This window comes from Sciurus vulgaris (assembly GCF_902686455.1).
Source record: "Sciurus vulgaris genome assembly, chromosome: 19".
NCBI lineage: Eukaryota > Metazoa > Chordata > Mammalia > Rodentia > Sciuridae > Sciurus > Sciurus vulgaris.
Genome location: NC_136480.1, coordinates 9182819 through 9194931, shown reverse-complemented (window position 1 = coordinate 9194931; position 12113 = coordinate 9182819). Strand labels below are relative to the sequence as shown.

At 47.3% G+C, this 12113-nt stretch overlaps 1 protein-coding gene across 3 annotated transcripts in view; it reads left to right on the top strand.

Annotated features, from left to right (window-relative positions):
* The window catches only part of MTMR14 (myotubularin related protein 14), a 46506-nt gene that overhangs the window by 17676 nt on the left and 16717 nt on the right, over positions 1 to 12113 (top strand). For 2 of the 3 annotated variants that reach the window (XM_079122400.1, XM_079122398.1), the window contains exons 6-10: positions 238 to 360; positions 1671 to 1744; positions 6748 to 6818; positions 7391 to 7465; positions 11845 to 11911. In XM_079122400.1, the coding sequence (XP_078978526.1) occupies positions 238 to 360; positions 1671 to 1744; positions 6748 to 6818; positions 7391 to 7465; positions 11845 to 11911 (410 nt within the window). The remainder of the gene's footprint in view (positions 1 to 237; positions 361 to 1670; positions 1745 to 6747; positions 6819 to 7390; positions 7466 to 11844; positions 11912 to 12113) is intronic. The other variant, XM_079122399.1, reaches the window with a different exon arrangement.

The following is a 12113-nucleotide window of genomic DNA, read 5'->3' as shown; positions in this document are numbered from 1 at the left end:
CTGGCTTAATGTCAAGCAGTGCCAGAAAGCCCTTTCCCATTCTGGCTGCAAATTGCTCCTCTTCGAAATGTGTCCCAGAGATGGGGGTAATCTTTTAAAAAGTCACCTTCCCTGAACCCTCTCCTTGGCCTCTGGAGAAGAGGAACCCAAGTTCTTGCCAGTAACTCCCAAACTGAATGAGCCCCCCATCCTAAACAACATCCTAAGTAACTTTTTCCCTCTGGCTTTTTGTTTCAGAAGTGGAGACACGCACCTTTTTGATAAGGTCAGAGGCTATGACATAAGGTTGCTTCGGTACTTGTCAGTCAAGTACATCTGTGACCTGATGGTGGAAAACAAGAAGGTGAAGTTTGGCATGAAGTAAGTATGGGCATCTACCTCGAAGTGGGTGGAAGTGATGTGTTCACGACTTAACAGGGCTGGTCGTAGTATGTAGAAGGTGTTGCCTGCTGCCCTCGTGCCTAGGCTGCTCTGTGCAGCCTCTCACTCTGCCTTCAAACAGCCCTGGGAGGCAGGCACCCATGTCTCTCTTTTGTATAGACAAGAAACTGAAGCACAGAGAGACTAGGTAAATTGCTCAAGGTCGTGTTTTTGACTGAGGGAGCCAGTGACTAAGGGAGTCATGAATCTGTAACTAGTGCTTACTCCCTCCTTCCATTAGACCCTTTTATTTTTTATTTTTTTCTCTTTGGCTCTAAATTATATGCCATCCTTGGTATATTAGAATCTCTTTTAAATGGAACCCAGAATTTAGTGTGTACCAAAGTTTTGATTTGGTGACTACTTTTACAGAAAAATACACGTGGGTCAGGTGTGGTGGTGCATACTTATAATCCCAGCAACTCAGGAAGCTGAGGCAGGAGGATTGCAAATTCAAAGCCTGCCTCAGCAACTTAGTGAGGCCCAGGGCAATTTGGCCCTGTCTTAAAATAAAAAGGGCTGGGGATGTGGCGCAGTGGTAAAGTGCCCCTGGGTTCCGTCCCCAGCAGCAGAAAAGTAAAATACACTAACTCTTAATGTATAGAGGCAAAACATTTAAAAATGGAACCTAGGTTAAAATAATGAAATTTATGGAGATTTCCCAAAAACTTGCTTAATGTCTCTTTAAAATATCTTTTGATTATCCTAAAAGGTTGTCTCAGGAAATAAGGGACACTGATACTCAAGTCAGAGTTCAGCTTCCTATGGACACATTGCCTTACCTGCCTCCACCCTTTGTCAGATGGTCTCAGTGCTTCTTTTCTGGTGCTGTTTTTCATCCTGTTTAGAAGTGGCCCAAGTGACTGTTAGAGAAGGCAGTAGAGCAGAGGGTTCCCCAGAGAGATAGCATCCTTATTTGGCTCTCGTCTCCCTCTGCCCTCCTGGGTCAGAGTGGCTATATGGCTCATGTTCATGGGACATGTATGGAAGGTGGTCCTGCGACTTCCTACTGTGATTGAAGTTTGCTGCAGTGTTGGAAGAAGAGGAAGCTCTCTCACTGGAGGTGTTGGAGTCAGGGCAGGGAAGTTCAGCTTCATTGTTCAAAGTAAGCACTTCTGAGGGGAATGATTCTTAATTCTGAAGAACAGTTTTTTAGCAGAAGGTTTGTTTTAGGTTGTTAAAATACTCATTTGAGGAAAGGTGTGTGTTTGTGTGTTGTGACCATAACACATTGTGTCCCTGTCTTGTAGTGTAACCTCTTCTGAGAAGGTGGACAAAGCCCAGCGCTATGCCGACTTCACTCTCCTCTCCATCCCGTATCCAGGTAGGGAGCTCTTTTCTAGCCAAGAGACAGTTTTCCAAGGCCTCAGGACCCTCAGGCCACAAGGAAGCCTTCTGTTCTTAGATACATTGGTACCCTGGGAACTTTCCAGGGAGAGCTTGTATTAGCCAGAATGGATTTTGTCACCCATTTCCAGGCATTAACACTTACTGTATGATGGTGTCCTGGAAGGGGCTTTCCCCATGGGGTCCAGGGCTCAAGTCCTGGCAGTGGTGCCCAGTAGCCACAATCTTGAGCAAGTTACTTCACCTCTCTGAGCCTCACGTTTTCTCAAATGATAGTTGAAACTTGGAAAGATTTAGCTCAGGGGTTTGTTAGGAAGATTAAGTCATGTGTATCCAAGTGCTCTGTGCACATAAAGTACTATTGAGCACAAAGTGATTACTTAGTATCAGCAGCTGTTCATGCAACTCAGGCAAAGCTGTTCTGGTGGTACAAGAACACATAAATGCTCTGTCCCCAGTGACTATATGGTAGCCTTCTCATGCTGCAAAGCATTCTGGTGTCAACAAAGCTGCATGCGTCTCTGGGGCCAGGGCTGCATTCTCTGTATTGGAGACAAACGCCAAATTGGAGCACTGCAACTTTGGACAATCATGCCAGTTCAGCAAAGGAGGCCGAGGAGCCAAACATCAGTGCAAGACACCCCAGAGCAGAGTGTACTTCCTCCTTGAAACATCTCTCCTGTTTCTCAGCACTGGCATCTGCCTTCAATCTTGGCTTGGACCCTCTCTCTTCAATCTTAGAGCCACAGCAAGGCCAGGCTGGTGACAACCGCATTAAGAACTATAGGTTCATGTAGAGCCTTGTAGGAGAGAGCATCCTCATCCAGTGCAAGTGGTGGTATTCAGACCCCACCCCCCATGGCCTGGCACCCTTACAGTGGCTCCACCTGGGTATCTCATCACTTTTCTGGCCACTGGTTTGGTGCCCTGTCGGGCTGGGCATGACTGCTAAACTGGCACATGTGGTCCTTGAACAGGCCCCTAAACTCTTCTGAGCTTCAGTTTCATCCTTCTTAGCATGAGGATAATGTCACTTTTTCAGAATAAAGTGCCAGACCTGTCCTAACAGGTGCTCAGTAAATAACAGGCCTGATGAGGATTCAGTGGTAAGATGGGAAGAAGTCTCCAGAAACTTTCTCTTCCCTGAAAGTGACTTTGGCCCAGTGTAGAGTGTGGTGATGATGCAGTGAGCTTGGTGGAGCCACACTGGCAGAAGTGTCCTGCCCCAGGGGTTGTGTGCACCAGGCCCCCAGGTTTTCATACAGAACTCCCAGGAAAGCCTATTGGATGCCAAGATTGATCTAACCTCTATGAGCAAAAGGATTGTGCTGCTTGAAGATCCAGGCATGCTTTTTAAATTTTTATTTCAGGTTCAAGTAGGACTTGGTTAGAAAAAATGGTTCTGCTAGAGATATAAATGCTGTTGTACCAGAATGATAGCACAGTACTGTCTTTGCTGTAGTCTGGCAACTTGTTACCACAGGCCCCAAATGTTAACAACTTTTGATGCAAGTATTTTTTTTATTATTATTACCATTTTATTAGAAGTGAAAAGTTTATTTTGGGCTCTTTGTTTTCAAGGTTCAGTTTATAGTCAAGCAACTCCTTTGTGCTGGATCTAAGGTGAGGCAAAACATCATGACAAAAGGGGATGGTGGAGGAAAGCTGCTCAACCCAACAGCAGCCAGGAAGCAGCCAGTTATCCATCCATCTATCTATCTATCTATCTATCTATCTATCTATCTATCTATCTATCTATCTATCTATCTATCTTTTTAATCTATCCATTTATTTACTTATTCATTTATTTTGGCAGTGCTAGGGATTGAACCCAGGGTTGCTCTACCACTGAGCTACATTCCCAGTTCTTTTTATTTTTTACTTTGTGAGACAGGGTCTTGCTAAGTTGCCCAACATGACTTTAAACTTGCAATCCTCCTGCCTCAGCCTCCTGAATCACTGGGATTACAGGTGTAGACACTGCACCTAGCCCAGTTATTTTCTTAATCATCCATCATTAGGCTATAATCCCATTGATTTGGGGCTGAAGGTGTTCATCATGAAAACAAAACCAGGGACATGTTTTATTTCATAATCCTTATGAGGCTGGGGTTGTAGCTCAGTGGTAGAGCACTTGCCTAGCATGTGTGAGGCACTGGGTTCCATTCTCAGCACCACATAAAAAATGAATAAATAAATTAAAGATGTTTAAAAAAAAAAATAAGGATTACATAAATAATGGTACTTCCATGTGGAGAATGAAACATTATATAGGTGTATAACAGTGCTCAAGATGATAAGCAGGCTACAGTCCCAGTGATTGATATGAAAAAAAAAAAGTGATTACAAACAAGAGCAAGTAAGATGCCAGACTGTCAGAATTTGTCTGAATTGTTTTTCCCCTCTTCCCCCAATTTTTTGTACTTTATCTGATGATTGTTCCAGAGAGTGTACAACGAATCATTAAAAATAAAAAAGCCAAGCTGAGTATGGTGGTGCATGCCCCACAGTCCCTGCAGCTAGGAAAGCAGAGGCAGGAGAATCACAATTCGAGGCCAGCCTTAGCAACTTAGCAAGAGCCTGTCTCAAAAAAAATTTTTTTAAAAAGGGCTGAGGATATAGCTCAGTTGTAGAGTGCTTGCCTAGCAGATATGAGGCTCTGGGCTTAATCTCCAATACCAAAATAATAAGAAGAAAAAATATTTATTTAAAAACAAAAACAGAATGATGACCTAGAGAGAGATGCTCATTGCACATTTGGATAAGGGGGACAGGAGAAATACTTTTATCTGAAACACCTACATTCTTGGTTCCTTACCCCCCCATTACTTTATTAAAAAAAATTTTTTTTTTTCAAAAACCTTGCTGCAGTGGCACATACTTGTCAGCTACTTGGGAAGCTGAGGCAGGAGGATTGCAGTTTAAAGGCCAGCCTGGACAACTTAGCAAGATCGCATCTCAAATAAGAATTAAAAAAAAAAAGAAGAACCTGGGATGTTGCTAACTAATAGAGCACATGCCTAGCATGTGGGAGGCCCTGGGTTTATTCCCCAGGACTGCCAAAAAAAGAGAAGAAAACAAAACAAAATTAACATTATCCAAACCAAGTCATGAAATGCACTTTGATGCCATTTAAGGAGTCTCAGTTGAGCCTGTAATGACAAGGCCTAGATAGTAATTGCAACAGTCAATTCTGGCTTTGTGTAACTCATCTGGGCTAAGACTTGCCCTTGGAAATGAGAAGCGTTGAGGGAGCACTTCTTCTGGGTGCCAGAATAGATGGGGCCAAACCTTGGCTGGCTGAGTTTAATTCATTTCCTCCTGAGTGAGTTACTGCTGTCACCCTGCTCTTGGTCCCTTCCCTCTCCCCTGCTGGTGCATTCAGAAGCCTGCTCTGGTAATGACCATCAGGCACTGCCCTGAGTACCAAATCTATTTTAATTTCATCAGTTTTCTCAGAAACTGCTTCTGCATCCTGGGCTCTTCTGAGCTCAGCCTAGAGCCTGTGGTGTTGATTTGGCAGCCAGGGTTTGGGAAAACAGAGCACTTCACTGGGCCCTGAGAGATAATTGGTAACTCTTCTCAGCCTGGGCTCATAAGCTCTATCTGGTATTCTATGAGGTGCCATAGAATAGGCTGAAGTGTTACTGCTGAAAATTATTTCTTGACTCTTCAGACAACGCAAGGCCTGGGGGATTAAAGTGCAGCAGTGTGTGCAGAATGAAAGCCACACCAATACATGGGTGGGTCCCCAGACCTTCCTCTCCATAGGGACCCTTCCTGTTTTCCCTGAGGCACAGTAACACAGCCCGAGTTGCTGCAGAGGTCCTCTTGAATTCTTTGGTCTGTGACCACTTCTGCAGAATTGGGACAATTTCTTGGTTGCCTTCTGAGACTTTACCAGACTTGGCAGTATGGCCAAAGCCCCTTGAAGTTTGTGGGCCCCCGTTGAGGAACTGAGAGTTATTGCAAGAAGTTGCTCCCCAGTGCCTTCTCTCTTCTCATCCTTGACATGACCTGGAGCCAGCTGGTGACTTGGCTGCCCCTTAGCTGTGGTGCAGTGACTCCAGGGTAAACTGAAACTGGACAAGCCTCATCTCTGGCCATGTAGCTGACTACACTGCTAGGTGGTTTTGTGGGCTCCACAGTGGCAACATGGTGACCGTAGTGTGCTGTCATTAAAATGCCATTTGTATCAGGATAGTGCTCACTGTTTTATATGTATTATTGCTTTACTGCCTTGACTGTTTTTCATATATGGAAACCAAGTCTTGAAAGATGTCATCCAGCTACTTATAGCTACAAACCTGGATGAAAAGCTGAGATTTGAAGCTGGAAATCTGTCAAAGCCCCGTTCTTGCCACCATTCCCATTCCCCTCTCTATTCTGAAGCCTCACCCTTGTGGAGTTTCTTAGGATTTTTCTAGCAAATTGCAGAAAGTACCTCTGCTTATTTAATTGGAGGTGGCAGTGTCTCTGGAGTACCTGTTAGGTTTTGGACACTGTCCACAGTCTTTCCAGTATGTCAGGACATCCCGGTCTCACTAAAACCTGTGAGGTTGGTATGTTGTCCCCATTGTAGAGATGAGGAAAACTGGGTGGGTTGCTGAACATGTGTCTCTGGGGCTTCCATTGTGAGCCAGGCTTTTGTCTTCCTGGGGTTGGCGCTGCAGAGACTTGTAGGACAGAGATACTTACAGTGAGGGAGCGTGACCATGCCCAGTGAGCATAGATGCAGAGAAAGTTCCAAAGAAGTATAGGGGCAAGGGTTGTGTTGTGGAAGGACACAGGGACTTGCTCCTGGCTCTTGCCTGCCTGCTCCTGCTTTCATTGTTAACAGCTTTGACCTCATCAGAGCCACCAGTGTGAAGAAGTGTATAAGCTGCTGGCCCCTCAGCACTCAGGGCCATGGCTTGGCCAGTGGTGTCTCAGAAGTCTTTGTGCTGGGACACGAGGTGTGACTCTGCCCTTCTTTTCCAGGCTGTGAATTTTTCAAGGAATATAAGGATCGGGATTACATGGCCGAAGGGCTCATATTTAACTGGAAGCAGGTATGAGCAACATTGTTCAACTTGCATCTTACGTTTCTTTGTAAAGGAAGACTGAGAACAGCTAGTTAGCTTTTGGGGGGGGAAATAACTACCTTTTTTCCTTTGTTTTCCCTGAGTCTCATTATTTCTCGTCATCTTCTCTTTGTGTATGCATGTTACATTCTCATCCGTGCTTTCCTCTCTTAATGTCTTCCTTTCTTATCAGGATAAGATAGAAGAGTTCCTCTTTCCTCCACTCTGGGTAAGGGCAGAGAGCAGGGTTCTGTTTCTTCTCCAGTCAGGAGGAGTGGGCCCAGGAAACTTGCTGGAGGCTGAGTACAGACTGATTTTGCTTATTCCAGCAGCCAGCTCTCACAGCTGTCTGACAGAAGCACTCCACTGAGCTGCAGAGATCTAGTCACCCTGCTTTTCAAGTTGTCAGTTCCAGGGTAGCGTAAGCATCTGGCCAGGAGAAGGCAAGCACTGTGGAGGAACAGCCTTCCTGTGGTAGCCACAGCTTCAGGGCCACCTTTCTGTCACCACAGCCTCTTGGGGAGCCAGTCCATGTCTCACAGGTGTCATTCTGTCCCTAGGACTACGTCGATGCCCCCTTGAGCATCCCCGACTTCCTGACTCACCCTTTGAACATTGACTGGAGCCTTTATCAGGTGAGGGGCCTGATTCAGCAGGCAGGATAAGGGGGTGGGGGTGGTCAGGGGACCCCTGATACCTGCCCCACAAGACTCTTGTGCAGACATGTTGGCATCTGATGTCCCACAGCCCAGGAAGAGAGGAATTGCTACTCTGTTAACTCTCTCCTGGTGTGCTCTTGGCCCAGAAAAATCAAAGCTTTCTGAACGTGACTCATTGAAAGATTTGCATCTACCAGGAGTTCTGTTTCCAGGGGACCTCATGAAGTCTGCTTTTTTTTTTTTCCAGATTTGAGCTTTAGTGACTTACTTCATTTTTCCTTTTAAATGTGCGTTCTATCAGAGGAAGATCAGAGCTGCCTGACCTCATTCAATTATAGAAATTTTAAAATTACTTCCATTGTGTTTTCCTCTGTTGCTGTCCATCACAGAGGGGCCCTGTTCTTGCTGGATGGACCTGTCTGTCCACCCTTTTGAGCCCACACAGGCCAGACACTTCCAGTGGTCTGGATTACCATCACTTCAGACAGCACAAGTAGTCTTCCTTCCCCATGTCCCGTCCCTGTGCCGGCCCCCTCTCAGCTTCCTCTTGTCTGGCTGACATACTGCCCTTCAGATTTGGCTCAGTGACAGCTTCAGGAGGACTTCCCTGATCAGCCTCTCTCCCAACCCTGTCAGGTTGGATGTCTGCATCTACCATCCCATTAACCCCCTGGGAACATCTATCATGGAATTTTCCACCAAGCTTTAGTCACTGAGTTGGAAATGCTCTTCTTTGAGCTCCAGGAGGACAGGGACCCACGGTTTATGCATCCCTCACACAGAAACAGACATAGAGCCTAGAGAAAGGCTGAGCCAGTGACCAATAGAAACATCCTGCCTCCATACATATTCCTCTGTCCCCAGGTCTGGCCAACTCCCACCCAGCCTCCAGGTCTCCTTTCTCAGAGGCCCATTTGGGAAGCAGCAGTTGCCCCACAGCACCTTGTTCTCTGTTGTCCTTAGCAGGAAGTCTGGAAAGGCAGGAGCTCTCTTTATCTTACCTCTGGGTATCCAGCCCCTAATCACAGGGTAGTTGCTCCACAGCTGTCTGAGAACAGGAGGGTGAAGTCAGGGCTCCCTCCACAGGTATTTCTGTAAGAGAAGGGGCCTAAGGGAGGAGAGCAGACCAGTGTTACTTGTTATGGTCTGTAACCCTGGAGAAGGAATGGGTTTAGGTGGTGGGGAAGAGGTGTCCCCAGTCTCAAGTCCCAGGCTCTGCCTAGAGATTGAGTAGTCAAAGGAACTAAGGGCTTCCTTTTTAGTTTGTTGTATGCAGAGGTCCAGGTAGGCCCTCCCCCCAAGCTGCTGTTGGATCCTTCTGGCACCATTTTTTCTCCTTATGCAGGTGCAAACTGGATCTGATGAACTACTTACCAAATAAGGTGTGGCTGCTGGGCTCTGAGCTTGGGTTCTGCCAAGGGTGCTGCCTCTTTGGGAAGGAGTCCTGTGTATGAGCAGGAGCTCTGCTTAGTAGATGAAGCTGTGCTTGGCCAGCTCAGTGGCCTTGAGCAGTTGACCTCACTTTCCCCTGAAAGTGGAGTTGGCAACACCTTTGTGGCCAGGCCCAAATGTGATCACTATGCAAGTGTCCTCTGAAATGCCAGACTGGTTTTCATGGTAATGAGGCAGCTGGCTGCTAGCTAGCCGACTCGAGGGAGTGGACACTAATAAAATTCCAGGCATGGAGGCTACAGGGCTGAAGTAGTGGAGGTGGCTTCCTCCTCTGAAGCAGCCTTTTCAGTGCTGCCCAGCCAGTTTGCCTCGTTGGGCCTCCTGCCATTTGTCATCTTGAGCTAGATGAGGGTACTGCCATTTCTGTGCTTCAGCACTGGGGTTCCAGGACTCCTAATTCTCCATCTCCACTATCCACTCCAGGAGTCCTAGATCACCCAAACGGGGGGCTCTGGGCCAGTCCTCTTTATGAGCTATACCCCTGTGTCACCTTCACACAGCCTTTCAGACTCAGGCTGTCCATAATGAAGTCACTTATATCCCACCCTTTACTCAGGTTTGTCACTCAGCTTCTGTGCCCTCCCCCATCTGTTGACACATCCTATCAGTTCTCTGAATTGCTGCCCCTGGTGAAACTCTTCAGTCCTCACCTCCATCTCTTGTGCACTGGCTAGTCCAGGCCACCATCACCTCAGTGCCTTTCACATCTGACCGTGGGCTGCATTAGGAATAACCAGGAATAGTACTAACAAGGGAGTCAACCTTGCAAATAGCAAGCACTCAAATGACGGAGCAGGGCCATTGTTGTCACTGCTGCCTTAAAACCCACCCACTTTCCATGTTCCTCAGCATATAGCCCCAAGACCGTTGTCTGGCCTGGCTTGCTCTTGGAACTCCCTAATTCTCTTCCTACCACATCAGAAGGCCTCCTTTGAGCTTGTTAAAGGAAGAGCACTCTCCATGGGTTTCATATACTGTTCTCTTTGCCAGAAACATGTGTCTCCTCCCTCCTCTCTTGCTTGTGCTCTCCCATGTCACCAACTCCAAGAAACCCTCCCTGTTGGTCCCCATGCATCAGGCTAGGTCTGCAGAAGTCAACCCCAGAGAGAAGATAATTGGGCTGGGCCTTTGAAGGGTGAGTAGGAGTTTTTCCAGCCAGGAGAAAAGACATTCCAAGCACAGAAACAAGCAGAGGCATAGTGCTTACTTGGCTCTGCTTCCAGAGGCTGGAGGAGTGCCTGGGATGAGTCAGAGGTGAGCCTAGGTTTTAGCACATCTCCAGACCCTCCTTGCATTCAGCAGTCCCGACTTCAGTTTCTCTGTTATTGTAGCAGCTGTCCCTGCTGTGTAGCTGTGACTAAGAACGTGGACCTTAGAGTCTAGAGGGGCTGGTTTCCTCCCACAACTCAGCTCTGTGACGTTGGGCTTCCCCAGGCCACGGCTTCTCCTTCCCCCAGCACTGGGAACAGGCTGCCTTGCTGCCTCTCCCTGACCATGGTGTGGTTATTAGTGTCCACAGAGCCCCAGGCCTCCAGCCCTGTCCTGTCCTGGCTGCTGCAGTCTCCTCAGCCCACCTGACCAACCCTGGGCTTTGTGCTGCATGGCTCCTGTCTCCAGCCTCCCACTCCTGCTTTTGGAGCCTCTTGAGAATCCAAGCAAGAGGGAATTTATTTGCAACAGTGTGTCTGACACATTGAGCCAGATGAGTGGAGACCCTTGTGCTCCTGCCAGTAACGGCAGTTGTTAATGCAGCGCTGCAGCAGCTGTCTCCCGAACTGCTGAAAGTGGGTCAGAACTCTCTGGGGGCGTGGGTCAGGCCAATGAGCCTGTTTTAAATTCCTGGGAAAACCATTCCAATTACAGGTGTTGTGTTCCCCTCCCCCCTGGGAGGTGCTCTCTCGTTGGCATGCGCCACCCTTTCTGCACAGTCCCAGAATGCTGATAGGCAGTCATGTCCTAAGAGAACAGAGGCTGTCCCCAGCCAGGGAAACGGGCTCTGCAGAACTGGGTCAGACCCCTCTGTGAAATCCCAGACTGGGAGAGGGCTGCTTCAGATCACCTGGTCTAGAGCTCTGGCTTGGACTTGAGTTGGGCTCTATTCTCTTTATGACTTTTGCTTACTTCCCATCTCCCACCTCATGGGCCTCCAATTAGAAAAGATTTTGTCTGGCAAACAGACTGGGTTTATTTATCAGAGGACAGTATGCAGGGCTGGGGATGTGGCTCAGCATTAAAGCACTTGCCTGGCATGCAGGAGGCCCTGAGTTCAATCCCCCACACTGTGAGAAAAAATAAAAAGACATCATGCAGCAAACAGCAGTAAAATTTCAGTGCACATGTTTGAGAAGGTTTATATTCTAGTTGGTTCCCATGATATGATGGCAAATAAAGAAATGACTAGCCACTTGAGATATTGGCCGTAGACTTAGAGCTCTCCTTTTACCTTTTTTGACTCGGACAGCTACACCGGGCACTTGAGACTTAGGGAGCACTAACGTGCAGGGGCCCAGGGGTCTGTGGGCTGCCTGGACCTCTGCATCTTTACCCTTCCTCACCCTCAGAACTGGTTAGACATGGAACATTTGAGTAAGGGGGTGCAGCAGAGTGAGGGATAAGTAAGGGACTCTGGGACGTAGGGAAGGAGCATCTTGGATTATCTGGTATTTGAGACCTGTGGCTGGAGACCAAAAGCATTATGTGCTTATTGCTCTGAGGTAACACTTAAGCATTTTATTTATCTTCTATGTTGTAGTGCTGAAATTGAACCCAGCACCTTGTGCATGCTAAACATGTGCTCTACCACTGGACTATAGCCCCAGCCACTATTTTATTTTTAAAATACTTTAAGTTCCAAGTCTGAGTTAATATGTCCCTATTCCCCTTTCCTCTGTCTTGTCCAACAGAGTTGGGACCTGGTGCAACAGACACAAAACTACCTGAAACTGCTGCTCTCCATAGTCAACAGTGACGGTGAGTCTAACCCTCCCTGAGGCCTTAAGCCATTGTACCTTCTTATCTTCTGGGTGTTCCCAGTTCATGACACCCAGACTGGAGTATTTGTCAGGGTTGCACACCCACCATTTGTTCTGTGGGAGAGGGATTTGGTGGTTTCCTAGAATCCCACAGGCTGGGAGGGTTTGTCCATTGGAAGCCTTATTTCTTAAAACCCTAG